General features: G+C 35.6%; 1 protein-coding gene across 1 annotated transcript; it reads right to left on the bottom strand.

Moving 5' to 3' along the window:
• Positions 1-22,883: 22,883 nt before the first annotated feature.
• LOC107849855 lies at positions 22,884-24,811 on the bottom strand. The gene has a single exon (XM_016694402.2). It carries the CDS (start codon positions 24,134-24,136, stop codon positions 23,210-23,212), a length of 927 nt encoding a protein of 308 aa, XP_016549888.1. The 5' UTR covers positions 24,137-24,811; the 3' UTR covers positions 22,884-23,209.
• Between the last annotated feature and the right edge of the window lie 569 nt (positions 24,812-25,380).

Below are 25,380 nucleotides of genomic sequence, written 5' to 3' on the forward strand. Positions count from 1 at the left end.
ATGCCCTCTTTCACCATAAAGTTGAATTTTTCCCAATTAAGGACATGGTTGAAATCTTTACACCACTGCAACGCTCGACTAATATTAAGAGAGCAGAGCTCCAAAAAATCACTGACCACTGAAAAGTCATCCATAAACACCTCCAAGGTGTCTTCAACCATATCAGAAAATATAGACATCATGCACTGCTGAAAAGTGGCGGGTTCATTACACAAACTAAAAGGAATCCACTTAAACCAAATATACCATATAGGCACATGAATTTAGTCTTTTCCTAATCTTCAGGAGCAATATAAATCTGGTAGTAACCAGAGTACCCATCTAAGAAATAGTAACAAACCCTTCCCGCTAGATGATCAAGCATATGATCCATGAAAGGCATTAGGAAGTGGTCCTTCAGTGTCTACGAGTTGAGTTTTCTGTAATCCATACACACCCTTCACCAGTAACAGGCCTGAGTGGGATCAACTCGTTCTTCTCATTATCCACAACTGTCATGCCCCCTTTCTTGGGCATGCACTGAACAGTACTCACCAACTTACTGTCTGAAATAGGGTATACCACCCTTGTATCTAGCCAATTAATGATTTCTTTCTTCACTACCTCTTTCATAGGTGGGTTTAAATGATACTAGTGCTCAATAGTTGAAACACAATCCTTCTCTAGCTGAATTTTATATGTATATATACCAGAAGGGATACTGATAATATCTACATTCATCTAACTAATAGCCCTCTTATATATCTTAAGAATAGAGGAGAGGGATTCCACCTTTTGGTCACCTAGATCAACCGCAATAATAACAGGTAGTGTATTCCCACTGCCTATGAACACATACCTCAAATGGTCGGGAAAATCTTTCAGCTCCAAGGTAGGTGGCTCTTCTATATAAGGTTTAGCAGGTGGACTTAGATGATTTTTCAAATCCAAATCCAACTTTTTGGGTGCATATGAATAAGACCCATTTCCCATTAAGGCAAACACAGTCTCCTCATAATTTTCTAAACTGTCATGATCAAAATTCATCAATACAGTGGCTAAAGTTTCCGCAATAAATATTTTTTCTATAGGCACTTCCTTCTCCTCCTCATAATAAAAATCCACAATAAAGAATACATCCATATCTTTATATTATTTCATGGACTAGAATACATTGAATTGAACTACCTCATCATTTATCCTGAATAGTAGCTCATTTGCCCTTAAATCAATAAGTACACTCCTGGTTGCGAGAAAAGGTCAAACCAAGATTATGGGCACCTTGAAATCTACCTCACAATCTAGAATGACAAAATCAGCCAGAAATATAAAACTGGTCACCTTAACTAATACGTCATATAGAGTCCCTACGGGCCGCTTCACAGACCTATCTACCATAACTAGCCTTATGTTTGTGTGAGTAGGATCCCCCAAACCCAATTTCTTAGACACAACGAGTGGCATCAAGTAAATACTAGCTCCCAAATCACATAGAGCTTTTGAAATATAAATAGATCCAATAGTGTATGAGATGGTAAATGCTCCCAGATCATCCTTCTTCTACACCAAAGACTGTGTGGATATAGCACCATAATGATGTAGATTGTCCACCAGCTCATAGCTAACTGTCTTCTTCTTCGTGAAAAGGTCTTTCATGAACTTTGCATACCCGGGCATTTTCTTCAATGCCTCCACCAATTGCAAATTGATCGTCAACTGCTTAAGCATGGCCATAAATTTGCCAAACTTTGTGTTGTTAGCCTTCTTCTTCAATCTATGAGCAAAGAAAGGAGGTGGTTTTGATAGAGAAGACACCACTACTTCCTTTTCCTTGTCTTTCCCTTTTTTCAATCTATCAACCAACTGATTATTAGAAGGAACATCAATGTTATCCTACTTTCTAGACTCCACAGGATTTCTTTCTTCAAGCTCAACATATTCTTTGATCACCTCTTCAATAAGATTTTTTCCCACAGATGGGCCTGGTAATACCTTACCACTCCATGTGGTAATTATTATGCAATATCCATTATTTCAAGGGTTCTGAATTGTATCACTTGGCAAAGTTTTGCTTTTTCTCTGTATAATTCTGCTGAGAGTTGGCTCATTTCCTAATCCAACTGCTTGATAAAAGTAGAGTGTGAGTTTACCAACTAACTCATGAAAGATAAATCATTCTTAATAGTAGTCACCCAGAGTTTGTAGTCTGAACTCCTTTTAATAATTTCTCCATCATGTCCTCCATGGACATCTTTCTCGAGCTAGTTGCATTATTATCTCTGCTTCTAGGAGGCATATATAGTCCACTCCTATCATTTTTGCTCTTCCATCTCCCTTGATCACTAACCTTGTAACCATCTTTGTCGTAATAGTTTTGACCTTGATTTCCTCGGTTATTGCCTCATAACCCACCTTGGTTATTTATATAGTTTTCCTCTTCTTCCGAATCAGATTCAGCTCTTCCCTGGGATGAACAGCTTTCACCTTCTCCATTTTTCTAGACAATAGATGGTTAGTAAGAAAATCCATCTATGTCTTTAAGTGTGCCATGTCTTGGTCAAGTTTTTCCTCCTTCTTGTATTACTCTAAGGTCATACTATGTAGCGTTCAGTTATAGATATCAGTCATGAGTTAGCTTATGGTCCTTTGGGATTGCTAGCACCATGTAGTATTTTGGGTATAATATTTGGGGTGTTACAAACTTTGTATCAGAATCTAAGGTTCAATAGTGTCCTAAGAATTCTGAAAAGCCGCATCTAGTAGAGTCTTATGCATGGGTGGGTTGTGCACCACACTTATGGACAGGAGGCTATGAGATGTTTTAGGAATAATCTCCCTTCCTTTAGTATCTATGTCGTGTGAGTGAGTATAAGCTCAAGTTAAAATCTAAGTCTAATCTATTTCTCCCTTTATTACAGAACATATCTCCCAAATGGACTAACGAAAGGATAACCAGGAATCATTCGGTACCTCCACATGTTCAGGCAGATTCCCTGGACGAGCATGTCTTTTATAGCAAATTAAGAACTGACTCTCTTACTTTATCTTTCTCAGTGGTAGCTCAGAGCAATTAGTAGACTATTGTCCCACCTAGGTATATAATTTATGCCTAGCAAATTGAGGTAGGAAAGTATAGAAATAAAGAAAGAGAGAGAGAAAACAAGAAAGTGAGAATAGGAAATTTCAACTTTGCTCAGCCTAAGTGCGAGGGTGGTAACCGTTATTGGTTTTGCCTAAATTCATCCGTTCCAGTTCCTTCCTCAGCCAGTGCTCTAGTTTCAAAATTCAGAGATAGGGCATCAGGCCTTAGATCTCAAGGCAGTGTTAGCAGTTCCTAAACCAATCCCCATTGTCAGACTTGCGGTAAGAACCACAAGGGTAATTGTAATATCGATAGTGATGTGTATTTTAGATATGGCAATTCAGGTCATAGAGTTTGATACTTTCCTAAGGCTGGTCTATGAAGTTAGAATAATCATCCTTCAACTCAGACCGATCGCCTAAATCAATAGGGTTCCACTTCCAGTGCTATCAGTGGGCAATGCCCAAATAGACTCTATGCTCTTTAGTCTGGAGAAGATCAGGAAAATTACTCTGATATAGTCACTAGTACGTTATATATCTTTCACTTGCATGATTATGCTTTACTATATCCAGGAACTCCTTTGTCTTTTGTAAATACTTAGATAGCATTTGATTTTGGATTCAGTCCTAAAATCCTAGCATAGCCTTTTTCAGTCCCTACCCTAGTGGGAAAAACTATCATAGCCTGGCGGGTATATAGGAACTGCCCGGTTATGGTATCTTAAAGAGTCACCTCAGCAGACTTAGTCAAATTAGAGATGACTAATGTTGATGTCATTTTTTGCATGGTTTGGCTTCATTCCTGCTATGCCATGTTGACTACAAAAATATAATTGTATAGTTTTAGTTTTTGAATGAACCTATCCTTGAGTGGAAGGGTAGTATTTTATCATTCAGAGGTCAACTTATTTCCTACCCATGGGCTTGGAAAATAATATCTAAGGGATGTGTCTATCATCTTTTTTGAGTTAGGGACTCTAGTTCTAATACTCCCATTCTTGATGTCAGCTGTAGTTGTGAGTGAATATTCAGATATATTTCTTGAAGATCTTCCTGGAGTTCCTCATGAAAGGGAGATAGACTTTGGTATTAACCTTTTTTTAGATACCTATCCCATATCTATTCCGCTATATAGAATGGTACCAATAGAACTTAGAGAGTGTGACATTCTAAAATTAGCTTTCATAACTCGATATAGTTATTTTAAATTCTTATTCATGTCTTTTGGTCTTACCAATGCCCCAACATCTTTCATAGACTTAATGAACTGTGTGTTCAAGCGGTACTTAGATATGTTTATCATAGTCTTCATAGATGGCATCCTTGCCTATACTCGTAATAAGTGCGATCCTGTAGACCATTAAAGAATAGCATTACAGACCCTCAAAACTAATCAGTTATCATGACATCTACTCATGTCCTATATGTTAGATCTATGATTATTGCTCATATTCGTACACGTTAGTGAAAAATCATGTACATTTACGGTTCTTAGTATAAGGAGATCTACTTTACCCATTGTTACAAATCATGTTTCATAAGGACAGAAACTTCAGAATCAAGTAATGCAGCTCATGACTCATACACTCATGTCTTGATATATAGTATGCTCAGCTCACATGACTCATGTTGTACTCCTAGTGATTAGCCAAACTCAGATTATTTCACGTATACCCTCAGTTTAGATCCCTCAGTGAAATTCATGGTGTTTATATTCTTTACCATAAGAATCAGTTATAGCATTAGTTCAGTATTCAATGTTCAGTAAAGAACTCAAGTAGTCCTTTAAGACCAAGGATTTCAGTTATCAATTACTTAGCCATCAGAATTCAGTATCAGTTTAAATCTCAATTATCAAAAACTTGTATTTCAGTCTCAGTTACAATCTTAGTTATGTTTACCTTCTTAATTACCATCTTATCTGTAATCTCAGTCCTAGTCTGAGTCCAGTAGTCAGATCAAAAGCTTAGTCAGTTTCAGCATTACCCAACCAGGGCATATAGTCATTAGTTACTCATTTATTAGTATTTTAGTACCTCATTTTACAGAATGTTTTTGAATATTATTATATGATTGGTAAAGAATTTCTTAATATAATATAGTTTGCACTCATTCAGGCTCAGTTATCTCTTGTTACCCAGTCAATCATTACCTTCTATGGATAATGCTTTATAGTTTCAGTCTAGTTATTTAGACTAAGTATAGTTCAATATTACATGCCCAGTGTTTAGCTATCATCTATGCAGTTAATTAGATAATTTAGTATTTTTATGAATTCGTGCTTAGCACCCATATGAATATTTTTAGCAGTCTCAAGTGATGTGCTATATAAAGGCAGAGAGTATAGTTGAAGGATTCGAGGGATATGTCTAAGCTTGAAAATTTTAGATGCAGTTCTTAAGGCTTAGTCACTCTATCTTAGATGATGTTTCATAGGAATTGCCTCCTAAAATAATAATCTCAGCAATGTGGTGATCCCCTATTAGATGTCCTGCTTAGAACAGGCCTGGATTTTCTTTCTCCCTAGAGTCACTAAATCTCTATAAAAGAGTGTCAGAGAAATCCTCCAATTAAGAATAAGTTTTCAGCATGAGTTAGTCTGCAAAGCCAGCGATTCAGTTTAGCAATTAGACGAACAAGTTCGTTTGGTGTGGCTTCCCAATTTTTTTCTATCTAGTCACACTATCCGAAGTCTTACAAAGGTAACCATTCAAAGATGGATCAAGCAGGTAGTTGGATATGTAGCTCAATTCATGTTTTATGTTTCACTCTCAGATCCTAGATATATAGTTAGGATCTAGTTCATAGGTGCCTTATGCATTGCTCCAGTTTTCCTCAACATTTAGGTAAATTCAGCATTTTTTCAAGGTACATAGCATCCTAAGAGGGAGATACACTATAATCCCCCGAACTTTTATGACATAAACATGCCAGTCTCTCTTCACATAATGAACCCATTTTGGAGTAGTGGGTACCCATAGGTTGACCCTCTAGCTCCAATCTTAGCCGTAGGCTATGTACTCCATGGCTTCATTCAATTCATGGTACTAAGTCCATGTCACATATATTACAGACTCAGTCATGGTATTATGTTCTTGTTATGCGTGTTCAAAAAGGACCTCAAGTTTAAGGATTGGTAACTTTGTGTACTTGAAATTGTCTCCCATGATGGGAGTGAAGAGGGTTAGCAAGAAGGGAAAACTCAGTCCCCAATATATCGGTCCCTTCAAAATTCTGAGTCGCTTTGGCAAAGTAGCTTATTAGCTCAAAATTGCCTTCAAATCTAGCTTCAGTTCATCCATTCATTCATGTCCCCTTCCTAAACAAACGCATATATGAACCAACAAATGTAGTCCCTATTGAGGGCATAGATATTCAGAATAGTCTCTCGGATGAGAAAATTTACAATTTAAATTGTTGACTATCAGATTGGTAGATTGAGTAACAAAGAAGTCCCTCTAGTCAAAGTTTTTTGGTAGAATCAATCCATTGAGTGAGCTACTTGGGAAGTAGAAGTAGATATGCAAATCAAGTATCCTTACCTCTTCTCCGTAAACTCAAACTCAGCCCAAGATAATATCTTTCCCTAAGATTATTCAATTTCATGTTTAGATTTCAGTTACAAACTTGGTATACAGTTTATGCTTAGTTTTCCATTTCAAACTTGGTATCAAATACCATAGCAAATTCATTCATGCATTTATGTGTCAGTTCAATCATATATTCACGCATCAGATATGTGCGATCAGCTTCTCAGTACTGTCAGTTATGCATTCATGTATTAGCTCAGTCATGAAATCATATATCAGATATGTATGCTCAATTTGAATCTCAGTAATGTCAGTTATGTACTCATGATTTAGTTGTTCATTTTTAATATGTACTTTAGTTTATCATTTTTCCCATATCAGTCTATCTCATTCGAGAACGAATGTTCCTAAAGGGAGATATTGTAAGACCTCACAAAATTTCTAATCTTAATTCAGTTTTTTAGGCTTGTCAAGGGGTCTCAAACTTAGAAAATTATAACTAAGTTACCAGACGTAGTTTATTTTTGTCCTTCTAAAGTTGACAATCTCATTTCATGACCTTAATGTCCTTTAATGGTCTGTATTTTTGTTAATTCATGACCAGGGAGGTCAATAGGTGTTTCTGAATAAGTTACAAATTTGTTGAACCTCTTTTAGACCACGTTTGGTGTCCTAAAATAGTGGACCAAAGCGATCTTGGTGCGCCGCATCACCTATCGTATTGGTTAACATTGTTGCAAGTTTCCAGAGTCAGAACTTATGAGACTTGGTGCGATCATGGCGCAATGTGTTGTGTATCGCATTGAATCCATAGACGCATATCGTCGCCAATTACGTCGATGCCCAGTTTTTAGTCATTATATGTATGCATCTTTAAGAGAAAAAAGGGTCAATTTCCCATCCTTATATAAGCCTATAACATAAGATTCAGCTAGTTTTCCACCAAAACAAAGTTGTTTCTCTCAAATTCCATCAAGAACAAGTCTAGGATTTTCAATTGAAGGTTCTAATCAAGGAGATTCCACTGTTAATCCTCAAGGAACTTCCATCTAAGGTATGTAAAGTGTTGATTCATGGGTGGATTTCACCCATGAAGCTAAAGAAACCCTTTCAAAAATATAAATTTTGAATTCCATATTATGAATTGAATCATATCTATGTTTATGTTGTCGTATGATTAACAAAATGAAATTTTTAATACATATAATGAAATTATGTTAGCCTGTGGTTGGAATTCTTGTATTTGAAGTGAAAAATATTGCCATGATGTATTATTTTAATGTTCATGCCTAAGCCTCAAGTTATGCATGCAAGGTATTTGCTAAAATTCCTAAGAGAATAGGAATTATGCTTTATGACTCAATGGTGACAAAACTGATGAATCCATGCTTTACCCTTATGTTCACAATGACCTTCATGCTATTGTTATGCATTGTAATGGTTTCGTGGAATGCTCATTAGATTTGAATTATTAAATTATGAAAAGTTTATATGTATTCCTATTCATGTGTAAACTTATGACATACAAATACTTCATGAAAATCCCCAACATTTGTACTATAAATTGTTGCCTATGGTCATATGTTCAAGAAGTGTCATCTCTTGCCAGTCTCATGCTATTGAGTCCTAGGGCTACTTGTACCCGATAATTTTGTTGTGTGCCTAGAGCCAGTGTTAGTTTCATGATAACCTCAATCATGCCATTATCAGTAGTATTCTTAGTTTAAGAACTCAAAAGAAATCAGTCAGTCACCTACATGACTCAGGAAAACTCAGTAATCTCATGAACTCAGTCAGTTAACAGAATTCAGTAATATTCTGTCAATCCATGGAATTCAGTGAACTCAGTCCAGTTCATCTTAGCATAATCAGTTTAGTGTCTATTCAGTTGGGAGTAGGATTCAGAACTGAGCGAACCCAAAGATGATTGTACACAGTGACAGTAGAGGGTGTGATCCTTAGAAGCAATCCTTGCATTGGAAAACTATGTAGCAGCATAGGTTGAGACATGAACACTGACAGTTGAGCGTTGATGAGGTGGATTAACACTGTTAGTTGAGGGTCCCACCATTCTTCTTTGGGGACACTGCCAGATGAGGGTCACTCATAGCTTGTCCTTACCAGTGGCACGGTATTGACACCCTTCCAATTAGGGTTACAAATTGGAACCAAACTCTATAGAGAAAAGGGGCATTTCGGTTAGACGACTACTTCCCATAGTCTCAGTCTTAGTCTCAGTAAAAGAACTCAGATAGTTCTTCAGATTTAGGACTGTCAAATACAGTCACTCAATTCAGTACAAAACTCAGCTAGTTCCATCAAAATCAAGACTGTCAGACACAGTCACTCAGTTAACAGTATATCAGTTATATGAAACTCATGATATTAGTAGTAAGACTCAGTAGTCAGTATTATCACGATCTCATTTACAGTTATGTATTTATGCAGGTATTATCACGTTCATGTTATTCAGTCAATTAGTATTGTTCATCCATATGAACCCCATGCATTCAGTCTACCTAACTTTGCATACTAGTATATTTAGAAGTACTGACGCATACTTTTTTTCTGCTCTATGGTGTCTTATACCATGGGTTCAGACACTCAACTTCTCGATCGCACCAGTAGATTTGCAGTGAGTCCTCATCATTTGAGGATAGCATGATTATTTCATTACTTCATTAGTTCAGTTTTAGTAGACTGAGTTAGTTAGGGATATGTCCCATCAACTCCATAGTTTTTAGACTATTTAGAGGCTTTTAGACTAGTATGTTCAGACAGTTTATTTAAGTTTTGGTATTGATATACCGTATTTCCAGATTTTATATTTTAGAAGATATTTGAACCTTATGGCCTTTCATCCTTTTTATTCAGCATTTATACAGTATAATATGCAGTGCTCAGTTCCATATATCAGTCATGGGTTAGCTTCTGGTCCTTCTGGATTGCTAACACCGTGTAGTGTTTTGGGTATCAAATTCATGGCATTGCAGGGAGTCACCACCAATGGTATTAATGGTGTTTTCCAGTGGAAGTTTGACTAAAGCAATCAATAGGGCAGTTATGGTTTCCTAGCTACAGCTAAGATAAGCTTAGAAAGTGACGTACAGGCTGGGATATATCAAATTTAGGGCTGACAATATGGTTTTGGGTTGAACCGGTGATGATTAGCCGTCGGAATAGTAACCAAAATTGACCCTTTTTCTTTCTCACTCATTTTTTTTGTTCTGCTTATTTTCTTTACCTCCTCCCTATTCTCTGATGGTGTGTACGGATACCCATGTGTGTGTTTCTTGGTAATTTTTGTGTATGTATTGTTATTCTAATTGTGGGGATGAGTGATGTATGGAGTGTATGTGAGATATTGTATGTGTAATATGTGTAGAGAACTATGAGGTATGTGTATTCTATTTTAGTAAGTATGAGTGGTGAGTATATCTGTGTATTATGTGAGAGGTGAGTATAGAGAATTATGTGTGTCCGTGAATTGTGGGAGAGAATCCCTTTTTTGTGAATCTCGTATATGTATATGTGTGTGTTTTTGAGAGATGTGAGTTGTGTATATATTTCTTCCAGCAAGGAAAATATAAAGGGAGAGGTGTATGTGGGGTAGAGGTGAAGTGCAGTAGGGGGTGGGGTGGTGATGTGTGTTGTCAAAATTTTATTGGGGGAGTGGTTGATTTTGTTATCAAAAGAATATTGATGATTGATCTTGTTAGAGGTTTTTTATTTTGTCTTCTAGTGGGAAAATTATCATATAATTGAGGGTACGTGGTAGGATAAGGTAAATAGGTAAAAATACACTCTCAGGAGGGAAAAAAGTGTGTGTCTACATCATGCCTCTTTTTGGGTGTAAACACATCGTTTTCAAACAAAAAAGTACACAACAATATAGAATTTAATCCCAACTGTTATTCGTAAGAAGGAAACAAAAGGAAGGAGGGCAACTGAGTTTTAATGTTGAGCATCCTACCTATCCCAAGTTGTGTGGGCTTCAAGTCACTTATGGTTCAATGGATTGAAAAGAAAGGACTATACCGATTTGGAGTGTCGAGTGAGATCTCATTGAGGTTTCGATCCATGGCTCTGTCACTGTATCAAAAATTAAATTACAAGTTAAAAAGATAACTCAAATTACAAAAGTTCTATCTATACAGCTTCTTTTGGACTCCTCACTTAAGTTTTTAATATTTTTAAAATTGACAAAAGATCTAATCTTCTTTGGGTTAAACTTGAGAATAGATTCTTTCTCCATGCAAAATATGAATTGACCATGTTCTATCGGTGGTAAATTTGAACCTTTATCCTAAATTTGAAAATCTTGAACCTATTCTTCAGGCGGGATCCTGATATACAATTTCTTTACCTTGTTGCTTGACTTTCAATTTCAACACCCTGTTCTCCAAGTGGGCTCCTGACTTTCTATTTTTAAACTTTTGATTTTCAATTTCACCGCCCTATTCTTCAGGTGGACTCCCAACTTGTAATTTCCTCACTTTATTGCCTTTTAATTTACTTAACTTTCAATTTCTTCACCCTATTGTTCAGGAGGGTGCCTAACTTGTCATTTCATCACCCTGTTCTTCAGGCATACTCCTGACTTACAATTTTATCACCTTCTTCTTTAGGAGAGCTCCTAAATTGCCATTTCAAAACCTAGTTCTTCAGGCGGGCAGCTGGCTTGCTATTTCATCACCCTGTTATATAGGAGGGCTCCTAACTTGACATTTCATCACCCTGTTCTTCAAGCATGCTCATGAATTGCAATTTTTATCACCCTGTCCTTCAGGTGGACTCCCAACATTAAATTTCATCACCCTATTTGTAAGGTGGGCTCCTTACTTGCAATATCATCACCCTATTCTTTACGCGGGATCCTGACTTTAAATTTGATCACCCTGTTCTTCAGGCGGGCTCCTGACTTCCAACTTCACCACCCTGTTCTTCAGGCGGTCTCCAGAGTTGCAATTTTATTACCTATTTTTTAGGCTTGCTCCTGACTCCTGATTCTTTAGGACGGCTCCTAACTTTAAAGGTCATCACCCTGTTCTTCAGGCGAACTCCTGACTTGCAATTTCATCACCTGTTTCTTCAGGCTGGCTCCTGACTTTCAATTTCATCAACCTATTCTTTCAGGCGGGCTTCTAATATGCAATTTCATCACCCTGTTCTTTAGGCGGTCTCCCAATTTCTAATTTCATTAGCCTATTTTTCAGGCAAGCTCCTGACTTTCAATTTCATCACCTTGTTCTTCAATCAGGCTCCTGACTTGCCATTTTATCACCCTATTTTCAGGCAGGCTCCAAACTTACAATTTTTTTATCCAGTTCTTTAGGAGGGCTCCTGACTTGTTATTTCATCACTCTATTCTTCAGCCAGGCTCCTGACTTACTATTTCATTATCCTATTCTTAAAGCGGTCTACCAACTTTCAATTTCATCACCCTGTTCTTCAGGCAGGCTCCTGACTTGCCATTTCATCACCCTGTTCTTTAGGTTGGCTCCCAACTTTCAATTTCATCACCTTGTTCTTCAGGTGGGCTCCTAACTTGCCATTTTATCACCCTGTTCTTCAGGCGGGCTCCTGACTTTCAATTTTATCACCCTGTTCTTTAGGCGAGCTCTTGACTTTCAGTTTCATCACTATGTTCTTCAGGCGGACTCCTGACTTTCAATTTCATCGCCCTGTTCTTCAGGTGGGATCCTGACTTTCAATTTCATCACCCTATTCTTTAGGCGGGCTCCTAAAATCAATATCAATCTAGAATAAAAATTATCCCACACAATGATTATGATAAAGAAATATTTCATTTCCAGAAAAATAAATCTCACTTTCTAGGAGAGTCCTAAAGTGAAGTTCCGTTTAACATGAATTATTTTTTATTTTTTTCCCCAGTTTTCATTAAAAGCTTTTACGGGTGTCAAACTTAATCACAACTACTTGCAACTGTGCATAGTGCAAATATTAATCAATATCATGATCAACAAATGCCCTTATTGAGGGTAAAATTGAATGACTGAGACCAACAAGTCCCTCTCTTAAGAATTAAGGTGAAAGGTTCTTGCTAAAAGTGCATCTTTTAGAATTAACGATTCAAATTAGGAAGTTCCCCTCCTAATCGTGAGACATAAAAGACCCAAATTAGAGAATGTGTCTCTTAGGGGTACAAAAAGATGAGTTTTACCATAATTGCGATTACCAAACCTGTTCAACAACTTTGCTCTTGCATTTGCAGAAATTAGGAACTGCACTTCTGGACATTTGTGCTTTAGAGCCTTTGAGTTGAAAGTAGCAACTGTTCCTATTTCATACAAAGAAAACATGTGAGTTTAAAATTGGGTGGTTGGCTTGTGGCTTTGACTTTTTAGGCGATTTCGCTTTCACTTATCATATTTAAATCTTATTTCCAATCATTAGCATTTCTCATTGCCTTGTTGCATCATTGATCCAAACACAGAATATTAAGAGTGACTCTGAAATAAACACAATATCTCTGCTTTGCTATGTTTCTCAGATAATACCTTTTAAACCTTGGTGTTTATTGACAACAACCTTCTGCATGTCGTATTCTGACTCACAATTATATTTCTTATATGTGCTGGCTTTTTGTACTGCTTTATGCAATTGAAAAAACTGGTAGCCAGTTTTAAAATATTTTCTCACTTGTTTTGACATAGACTTGACTCAAAGACAAGATAAAAATGACAATTAGTTTTTTTAATTTGGATAACTGACTAAAGAAAAGAAAATAAATTTAAAGAGAAGAAAAGAAATGACAATGAATGTCCCCATTTGAAACAAAGAAATAAAAAATTTATCTAAAAATGCCAGTCAACTCTAATGATTATGTCATGCATTTTGGATTAAGCTACCTGATCTTTCCATCCAAACTTTCACCAATTGTTGTTGAGTTAATGACCCTGAAAGTGAGTTGCTTTCTTAGGTCAATTACACTTATAAACTTCATTCGGCTAGTGACACCTTGAAGGGTTTTAGTAAACAAGCCTCTCTCATTTTTCTCTCTCGGATCACCATTTCCCTATGGTGTCCGTGAGGGTTTTTCACTAATAAAACTATCTTATTTTCATTTCTCTCAACTCACAGTCATCTTACAATGCCTGTGAGGGTTTCCACTGATAATATTCTCTCATTTTTATCTATCTTAACTTACCATCACCTTAACGTGCTCGTGAGGGTTTTCACCAATAAGACTCTTCATTTTTATTTCTATCCTGATTCCTTATGCTGAGGAAGGCGAGTAGTTCCCAAAGATTGATCTAAAGGTTTTTCTTTGGTTGTAACTTGGCTTTTGAATAAGGTTAGAAAGAAAGAATGGCATGAGGCTCAAATGACACTTGAAGTGGGTTAGAACTTATAACTTTTGGAATCGACTCAAACAATAAGGATTAACTCATGCCCTAGTTTCTTTTGGTTGGGTGACTCTAAATTATTTATTTGGTTGGACCGAGCCCCTAATATGACAACCTATGAATCTCACTCCCGAGAGAGGAGAATTAGGTCACACGTAGTTCTGACAACTTATTCTTTTGCTTGATTCTGATTTCTTTTCTCTTTTCTTTTATTGATTCCTTTTCTCTTTGGGGCCTTTTCCGCATCTATTTATCTTGAAACTCTTTTTTTCCTTCTCTTTGGACATTTTTTTGAATTATTCTGACTCTATTTTTTGCTCAACACTTTTCATTCGAACTTTGTTGACTCTATCGTTATTCCAAAAGAGGGGTATGAAAGTAAATAGAACTAAAGCTCAAATGGTGTAAACAAAGGATGACACAATGTTTGGATAGTATAATGAAATGCCTTCGTCATATTAATCCTTTAAAATACAAGTACATATCATGCAATATAAAGTAAAAGATGAAGATCATTTGTGACATTTTTACAGCACTAACTTTAATTGAGCATGCGCATCACTACTTCTTCTTAACATTGTCCAACATACAACTCCACCTTTGTTATGCATCCCTCACGTCGAATGAACTCATTCATTTGTAAAGCTGATTTTCTTTCTTTTCTCTGGATATAAGGATCACGCGTCCACTATTTGACCTAATTGAGTTATGCTTTCAATTGATGAACAATTTATTCTTGTGATTCTCAAAATAATTGCCTTAATTTTTTAAGAAGGATTCAACTTGTCACCAAATATCTCAGCACTCTACCTACTTTGTCAGATGTTTTTTTTTTCTAATTTTAGCCCTCTGATTCAAATTTCATGCTTAAACTGGATATCAAGGTCTAGCTGAAAATTTCGCCAGCATGTCATATCACTAGAATCACCTTAAAATGTACAATGTAAATAAAAACAAAAAAACACATATTTAAAACTCAAAGGGAAAAAGGACACTCTATTTAGTTAAAATGAAAGATTGAAGGGTTTGAACATAAATGAAAAAGGGACAAAACAAGATAGATTCCGAACTACAATCCTGAAATAATTTGGATAATAGAAAAGTAAACAAAACAAACTACTAGACATCTTAGCCACTGGTTTGCATATTAGCATGACTAGAGCTTTCCTCACTGTCAATTTTCTGCACCATAATTGATTTATCTTGAATCATCTTTTTAATTTCTCTTTTCAAATCCCGACAATCTTTAATACTATGACCCAGAACATCAGAATGATACGCATATCATAAATTATGATCAAAATTTCTTGTACCCGGATTAAAAGTATGCCCAAGATTGTCATACGATTCTCCAATTAGTGTGAAACTATCCTTAGGCTTCTGTCTCTTCTCATTGTTTGACATAGATGGAACATCGGGCCTAGAGGGGATTTGATATGTTTGTGGAGTTGGAGGGTGACTCCGAGGCGCTGGTGCGCGCCATTGTGAGTAAGAATGGAGTTGAACATATGGCTATGTGCAGTATACTATATATGGAGGTGGGGAGATAAAGTATAATGGATTTTGGGAGTGATTATATGGAGCTTGATAATGAACTTGGGATTGAGACTGAGGATAAAAATGACATGGTCTTCTTGGATGTGCCCGTTTTCCATCTACAGTGGCAGTTGCATCTTTATCATTCTTCTTCCCTCCAATTTTCTTTAATTCATTGCAATATTGTCCTAAATATTTCAGAGTCTCTTCATGTACATCTCGCTCCTCAAATTTTGATAGCTCAAGGCTTGGAGGAAAGTTAACACTTAAAGACATGCGCCAGCTTTTATATGAAACACTTCTTACCCTTTAGTCCTAGGAAACTTTTCATAGCATTTTCTACATTCTTCAATTTTCCAACCATTTTCTCAGGCTCTCTAAGCATGCTAGGCTTTTTGATAAGAAATTTTTTTTTTCCAATTAACGTAAAAGTAGGCTCGGGAGTATAATAATGATCACCAAAAGTATTGAACATGGGTACACTATCAGCATAGGGAAGCACAACCATTAGGCGACTAGCCAATATAGATGTCTCAGTGGAGAATTAAGTAATAAAATCACAGAGGACATATGGTGTTGTCAATGTTGTAGGATTAAGTTGAGGAGCTCGAGAAAGAGTAGTGGAAGTATTGGGATGCTTTTGGCTTGGAATGAATTCTAAGTCATGTTGTAGTACATCAACAACAGTAGGAAACTGACTTTGCGATTTGGTGGAAAACTCTAGATATTTGCAAGATCAATAGTGGTAAATAGAGGAGGGGCCAACCCACTGACCCAAGCTCGGTGCATTTTCGTCATTTGTTGTCTTAGTTTCCTAATCGCTTGCTTTAAACTCTCATTTTTATGACTCTTTGGTTGATCCATGATGTCACTCTCTACATCCTTGTTAAACACAACTAAACCTTCCTTGGATTTGGTGTAATGAGGAACAGGCAGAATACCACTAACCAACCACCTTAAACTAACTAAATAAGAAATAACAAATGTGTTAGAGTTTAGCACTTTTTCAAAACCTTTTTTTCACATGTCTTCTTTTGAAAAGATCACCAAACCCAAGAAGGGCGTCTATATATCCCACTCCCGAGAGAGGAGAATCAAGTGTGTGTACTTCACAAAGTTTTGGTACAACATTGCCAATCAAACTCTTTTTTTTCACTTTAAGAAGAAAGAAAATAACAAATTGTCAAAAGAATTGACGAAAATCTTTTTGAATTTTTTAGCTTTAACATTTCTATACAAAATGAAATCTATGATTATCAAAGAAAAATATTTTTTTATTTTCGATTTTAAATTTCATAATAAAATAAAATTTGAACCTATTAAAGGAAAATCTTTTCGTAGCTTTCTTTTAAAGATGTATATGAAACACCTACTCTAATGAAGAGTGAAGAAAATAATTTTGAATTTTTTCAGATTCCTATACAAAATGAAAACTATGATTACCAAAGAAAATCTTTTTGGGTTTTATATTTTGAATTTCATACGAAAATGAAACTTGAACCTATTAAAGAAAAATCTTTTTTGTAGTTTTCTTTTAAAAATGTATATGAAACACCTACTCTAATAAAGAGTGAAGAAAATCTTTTTGGACTTTTGATATAAGATCACCGAACCTTAGAAGGGCCTACGTATCTCACTCCCGAAAGAGGAGAATCGGGTGTGTGTATTTCGGCCAGATTGGATAGTTAAGGATTAAATAACGAACTAAACCTTAAATTGAGAGACACGGCCATAGACAGACGATGAACAACATCAATAAAATATTTTTTAGTTTTCAGTTTGACATGTCACATAAAAATGACACCAACAACTATGAAAGAAAAATCTTTTTGGTATTTTCATTATATGAAATATACAAAACTTCTATTATTTTTTGAATTTTTCTTTTTTACAAAAAGATCCTATTGAAAAAAATATTTTAGGAGTTTTCGAATTGTGAATGCTTACTAAAGAAATAAAAAAAATGTTTTTTGATGTTATTGTTTTTGAAAAATGAGTGCAAAAGGTGAAACTCTTTTTTGATTTTTTGGATTATGAAAAATAAGTTTCATGAACCTCTAAACAACTATGAAATTTTTTTTCTTTTTCCTTTCCTAAACACACGCTCCTTTAATTCTAGCACATGCTTTCCTAAACCAGTCCGTTAAATGACTCTGCTATCGTCAAAGAAGCAACAATTAGCATGCAGGGATGCTTTAGGGGTGAGTCTCCTACAAAGGACCAAGTGGGACCTGCTAGATCTCATTATGATGCAGATAAGCATGACCTAAAGGTTGGGCTCCACTAACAAGGACGTTCAGGGGAGCATATTGTCGATAGTGGCTTGGATTTCTTTCTACCTTTTCCATACATCCGACGACTCCCCCTTCTAAAATAAGGGTGAATCAACTAGAGTTAATGTACACAACGTGTACTCTGTGACTTGTTGCAGAAAATATTAACTTGGGGTACGCAAATGATGCCAAATATAAAGTGGTAACACATAAGAGAAAGTTGTAAACACGTAGCGCATAGGCGCACAACAATGATAAAACAATAACACAAATGATAACACAAATAATGTTTATACACCCATAATGTCAAACTAAGTTGATACAAGTCCAAAAAATAAGCTCGAATTATGAACAATCCCAAGCAGAGTCGCCAGAGCTGTCGCACACCCTTTTAACCAAAAAGATTCATTTTAAGTTTTGAAAGATTTTTTATTATTGAGTGACATAAAATGAAAATTTCTTTTGAAAAGAATTATTTAGATTCAAACACAGAGTCACCACTTGACATAAATTTGGTGTGTGAAGTCACTTTTGGAATCCCTTTTCAAAATGGTTTTTTACTTTTGTAAACTGATCCACGAACAGAGATTCAGGTTAAGAAATTTTGTTGACCTAGGGGAAGGTGTTACACACCCCTCAATCCTGTTCTTTGACCATGATTGCTTTATGGAGTATATCGACTAGCATGAACACTTTGAAGGTATAAACCAACAAATACATAAACACGAAACAAAAAATCAAACAAAATCAAAATTAGTGTCCAGTCCATTTTATTAAAGACCCAAAATAAAAAGGTACTGAAAAGTAAACCTACACTAGTCCTAAACTATGCTGCAATGCTTTACCCGATGCCTCAGGCCTTGATCACGAGTCTCATTTGCGTACGTGATACTTCGGGGCATTCCCTGGTGAATAAGTACAATATGACCTCGAGGCATTCTTCGACGAATGAATATATTTGATGAAATATAATAAAAATGGAGAAATCATTGAACACAGATATTCACACATTCAATGATATAGAATCCTGTGAGTTTCATACCCCAAAACCTAAAATTTGCCTACCAATCGTCGGTCTAAACATGATACTATCGAGGTTATCAAAAACTAATGTCTATTCAAAATTAAACAATCAACAATGAACCAAAACAACCAATATTTGTCTTTTATTTATTTTCAATTCCCACCCTTAATTCTATTCTCAAATTACCAATTTCTCCTACAAATCAAAATTAATCAATCATTAATCAAACCATATCCAATTTTCTTATTCGAATGAATTCAATACATTCAATATAATCCCAACAATTCAACATGATCACAATAAACACATATTCAAGAACATTATATCGTAATCACACAAAACAAATAAATTTAATAAAATTTAAAGATAATACGAGTAGAATTGGATCTCGAGTTAAAATTTTTGAATACAAATACTATTCGAATGAGAAGAAGAATACCCCGAGTTGAAACCTTAACCAACAAACTCACCAACCTTGGTGTACACCCGTCTAATTTTTGTCGCGAATCTAGGCCAAAAATCTTAAGAAAAGAGGAAAAACCTGCATTGATTTTGTATGCTGCGGGTCTGTTTAATTGTTTTGAAGAAGGGAGTCCCCGCTGCTAGAATTAATGGTGTTTTTCGGGTCTATTTAGGTTCTTCAAAAAACGCTCCATTGAAGAAACATGAAGTCACAGTGCAGTAATTTAATTACACTTGATAATCTTTCAAATGATTTGGTTGCCTTTTCTCCCTCAAGGATATTCTAGCCATTTGCTGCCCATTTTCTAAAGACGAAGATTCTATAGCTGGGGTAGGAGATTCATCAAATCCTTGAGCATTAATTTTAGGAAACAATGACTCATTTTTGTAATCATCAAGTGTGACATTCTCCAGACTTATTTTTGGATTGTACACCAAGATGACACTTTATCAAACACAATATCTCTAGATGTAAAAAAACCTTTTGGTTTCTGGATCCATGCACTTCTACCCTTTCCTAAATAAGTCGTAACCAATGAACATACATCTCTTTGCTTTCGGGTCAAGTTTGGTTCTACTTGATTTAGGAATATGAACATAGCAAATAGAACCAAACACCCAAAAGTAACTAACATTTGGATTTGATCATATAGAAATTAAAAAGGAGTCTTTTCCTTACCATACCAAGGAGGTACACGATTTACAACGTGGAATGAACATTGAAATGCTTCTACCCATAGCTCATGAGTTAGATTATTATCGTGTATCCATAAAAGACTTGCTGAAGAGAGATGTGATAATTTTCTTTCTACAACCCTGTTCTATTGAGTGGTATTGGGACATGTCATCTATCTTTGAATGCCATTTTCTTCACAAAATTGAAAGAAATCAGTTGACATAAATTTACCACCATAGTCACTTCTCAAGCACTTTATTTTTTGCCCAAACTCCTTCTTTACAGTTCTGCTGAAATTAACGAACTTGGAAATTGCTTCGTTTTTCTCCCTCAAAAAATATACCTAAGAAAATCTGGAGAAGTCATCTACCAATATCATTGCATATCAATAGCCGGTACAACTTATTATTCTTATCAATCCCATCAGGTCTGTGTGCACTAGTTCAAATGGAGCTGATCTACGATTTACTGAGTTTTTGAAAGAAAGGCGATGTGATTTTCCATATTGACATCCCTGGCAAATCACTTTTTCTTGTGTATTTTTCAGAGTAGGCATTCTATCTAAGAGTTTATCTGAAGAGATCTTTTATAGCATTTGATAACCTAAATGCACCAACCAAGCATGCCATATCGCTGCATTATCTATTTGGCTTATTTTCTTCATATACGCCTCTCCTGCTGACATGACAAATATTGAGCATTTCTTATTACTAGAAAATAGAGCATCAGCTTCAATATTTTTCATGTTACCAAGTACTGTCACATCATCTGGACCAAACAAAATATATTTTCCAGATCAGTAATTTGAGAAACTGAAACTAGATTCTTCTTCAAACCTGGAACATGATAGACATCATTTAGCTTGATGTTTGAATCATCAAAACCAATGTCAACCACCCCTTTTTTCATTACTAGAAAAGTCGAGTTATCAGTCGTTACAATAACTTTTTCTCCCTTATGTTGTCCCAGCTCTGAAAATAGTGAATCGCCGCCATTCACATGGTATGTACAACCAGAATCAACTATTCACTCTTCCTTGAAGTCAACATAATTGATATGAGATTCAGTTGGTGTCGATTCAAACGTCGCATTATCTTTTATTTCAATGTCTTTAATAGTAAAACAATGCTCCCATTTAGGTTCATCATCTTGTCCATCTTCATATGCAAATTTGCTTTGGAGATCTTAACACGACATTATCTCTGAATATGTCCAAGCTTCCCATACCTATGACACCTAATTGATTTTTAGCCTTGTGAATTATTGCCAGCAACCTTCCTCCGATTAGTACCTACCTCTAGATCATCCTCATTTGACTTTCCTTTTGAGAAAAAAACAACTCCATATTCAGAGTTGAAACCTTTGGCCTTTTCTTTAGCCAAAGTTTCTTGATTAGACAATAGATTTTCCAGTTCCTCAACCGATGGTTATTGCGCCCATCCTTTAATAGAGCTGACAAAGGGTGTATACTCCTTGTTTAAACCAAGAATGAGGAATCTCCTTAAACGGACTTCACTAATCTTCTCGGTGGCATCTAGTTCTGAAATTTCAGCACAAATATTCTTCACTCGCAAGAAATATTCTGAAATCTACATGGTTCCTTGCATTGTCATTGCCAATTCATTTTCCAAGAATTGTAATCTTGTTGTATTCTTGTTGAAAAATAACCTTTCAATAGTTTCCCGGACTTGCTTTGGAGAACCAACATCACAGACATGATCAATAAACTCTTTACTTATCGATGTCCTTAAGGCAAATAGAGCCTTCCCACACTTGATCTTTCATTTCCTACGTGGTTCAATATTAGCAGTAGTATTTGCTGGAATTTCTGTATCTGAATCAGCAACCAGTTCCCACAAGTCTTGACCCTGAAGATAAGTTTCCATACACATCCTCCAATAGTTGTAGTTAGTTCCTACAAGTTCCTCAACACCATTCTGTGCATTTGCACCACTTCTCCCCTTAAATTGATCTATGTTACACAATAAGAATTTTCTCACAGAAAAATAACGACGACAGAGATTGAAGAATCCCAACCTTACTCCTAAACTAGCACAACTTACTCCTAAAACACTGCTGAAAATATACTACCATATCAAAGTACTGGTACACTTTGTTATTGATTCTAACTTATCCCAAATATATAGGAACTAACCCTTAAACTTGGTAAAACTAAGTAAAACTAATAAAGCAGTAAATAGACACTAATTTGTAATAAAGCATGTTGTTTCTCATCCAACAGGTAAATTCTTTTTGGCATTTTTCCTTACATTGTAATTTGATTATGTTGTCTAGACTGTCGAGGAAATAGTTTAAAATTTACAGGGATCTTCATAGCGGAAAGATATTCCAGTAACGATCATGTCTTCATAAATTGTTCCTCCAAAAGAAAAACTGCACAGATTTGAAAGCAAGTACAATTTTCTAGTCAGAGAGCTGCATAGATAGATCTTACATGTAGACTAGGTTTAGTAAGTTGAACTAAATCTATTGGTTTCAAGTCAAAACATGGAAATATTTATGCAAATAAATAAAAACTAAAAAATTTATACATGTAATAGATATACCAATTGTACATTTAGTAACTCTCAGAATGTCTTAGTAGATATTGCAATGAAGGTAATTCTTCCCGGAGGCAGAATATAAAAGTGAAAACGCCGAGCAAGACTATATTTGAAAAAAAGGGAATTCAAAAACAGACTTGGGGAAGACTTCATGAAGAACACATATTTTTAAGGTTACACGTTTAGATGAACGAAAATAGTCAGTCATCCAACAACTTGATCGTATATGATCAGAACAAGGTCGAGCACCACGAAATCTCCAACTCTTAAGTTGACGGAAATTTGAAGGATAAAAATTTGAAGAATAATGAACTATACATATATGACTTTAATTCAGTGAATGTGAAATACTACTAAACTCATTATTTTATCAATAACAATTGGTGCAGGCAAAACATATATATAATTGAATTTGTTGAATTGTCCGACTATACATATATATGCAGAGTGTGCCCGCCCAGTGCACTGACACAACATCCTCCTAGGTGAAAAAAGCATAGCGCTATATCGAATAATATTTATACAAAATTCACACGACATAATTAGGAGTGAAAACACCAAGAAATTTGACTTATTCGGCTGATCTCCACAAGACATTTGCTTATGAAGTTACAATTTCTTTGAAACTGGAAGCTCATGCTTATAATCCCATCTTACCTTACCAATTATACAACTTTAGCATTTTTCAACATTCAATGGTGTGCTTGGCCCTCACTCAATTTTCCATGCATACAAAAAGAGACAGAATGGCGATGCTTTAGAGTAGCTCAACGTCGAATAATACTTGCTATGGTCACTGCAATCGCTACCACCACCCACGCTACTCTCTTCCTTGTCACTGTCATCCTCAGATGCCCCCGGCTTAAAAATAAACAGGCCATGACCCGACCCAGGTTGACAGAACAACCAAGCGTGCACGTCCCAAAAGACTTGCACTGGTTGTTTGTTCACTAAGACGGTTTCATTTCCCCTGAATTTCCACTGCAAGTTTTTTATGTGAATCAAAACAATCCCATCTATGCTTATCCACATCTCAGGATCCCTAGGTCCTGTTGTCGAGCTTTCTACCACAATGTCACAATCTTGTTTCCTTTGATCAAATTTAGCTCTAGTTGAGAAACTCTTCTTACCAAAAACATGTTCTTTCTTGTAAAACAACAGGGCATCCACAAGGGCTGGCCTTGATTTAGTTTTCTTGTAGGCTTTTTTCTTGTAATCCCCTAAAAACAACACAACCTCTTCCTCGGAAACTAGTGCAACATAAAAATCCGAAAATGGTTCTGGACTTCCAGAAAATTTTGCTGATCTTAGATCCCAATAAGCCTCCAATTGATTCCCATCTACCTCAAAGGTCTTGTATCCTTTTTTGGCCCAAAAATGCCAAGGTTTAAGATCAATCTTGCATGTTTGATGATAATCACTTTCCACGCTATCAACCGTTAGGGTCACAGAATGATTCATTAGATTCTTGGTCCATATAACTGTTACGTTGCGCCAAAATTCCCCAATATGTGACTGATAAACACATGTAACGCTACTTTGTGTGTTCTTGGGGTTTACAGGATCATCCGCTAGTTTTTGGATGAGAGGCGGTTGAGAAGAAGATGACTGTGCCTTGTTTGTAGCATTATAAGCCATGCTTTAGAATATCCCTTCTGCCCAGCTTTTCAATTCATTAACTGAATAAATACAAACTTTAAAGGTGATGGAACATACATCATTACCAAGATACATGAAACTCATGGGATAAAATTTAATTTTCTTCTCTGTGGTCTAGGTGAATTTCTAGATTGAGCCAGTCATACATCCAATGTCAAATAATCGTACCCTTTTATCAGATCTCCACATGAATTGGGAACAATATATGCATGTTACCTTATGAGAAAAGTTAGCTCAGATTGTTAATATATCCAGATGGAAAAAAGTAACCATTATGTCCTTTTCTGACGAATCATATTGTTTTACCATTTCATCGGACTAAGAAAGTTATTATCTGCCAATTGCAGGCTTGTCAATGCCTAGCTTAAAACGGGATTGTCAGTAACAATATGAAAAGTGAGAATTGCAGACCTGGGAGTCTGAAAGAAATTAATTGTGTGTGGACTGGGAATTTTGAAGAATTTTGCAACGTAAAAAGGCAATTAGTAGTTTTTGGTGGAAGAAAGAAGTTTAGACATCAATGTTTTATTTTTATTTTTAATTTTTTTTTCATAATTTGTCTACCTCTTTTTCTTTTTGTGTGGAGAAAATAACCAGAGGCTATGGTAAAAGGCTTCCGGGATGAAAGGGCAAATGTGAAAAAATATTTCTACAAGCCTGGAGCGCAATGAATGCGAATGAGTATTAATCATTATTAGCACTCATATTAACTCATATTTCTTTGTTTTGATTGTTTCTATCGTATTTCTTATTACCTATATTTTACCTGTACTTATGTTCATAGAGCTAAATTCAAGAAAAATAATGTTGAAGGAGGTTTACTTTTTCCGTCATTTCTTCATAAAAGAGTTCTGGCTGAATTTAAGAAAATGTTTCATGGAGATTAGTACATCACATGAAACATTTGGACTTAAGGTATACTCCATTAATTTTGCATAGCGTATTCTAGTAATGGTGTGTTTCACCTGTGATTAACCTAGTTGTGTCATCAAGTACCTGCAATTAGAAACAATATTAGCATAATGTAAATACACAATATTAATGCACATAACTCAAACTTAATTTTAAGTATATCGATATCTTGAAAAATATTATAATTAAAAAAATGCTGAGGTATTGAGATATTTATTGTTATTCCTTATTTTTAATTTAATCTTTTATGTCAAAAATTTGGTTGGTTAGTTGAGATAGAATAGTTTATTAGAAGCCTAGTTATTAAAATA

This window comes from Capsicum annuum, chromosome 12 (assembly GCF_002878395.1).
Source record: "Capsicum annuum cultivar UCD-10X-F1 chromosome 12, UCD10Xv1.1, whole genome shotgun sequence".
NCBI lineage: Eukaryota > Viridiplantae > Streptophyta > Magnoliopsida > Solanales > Solanaceae > Capsicum > Capsicum annuum.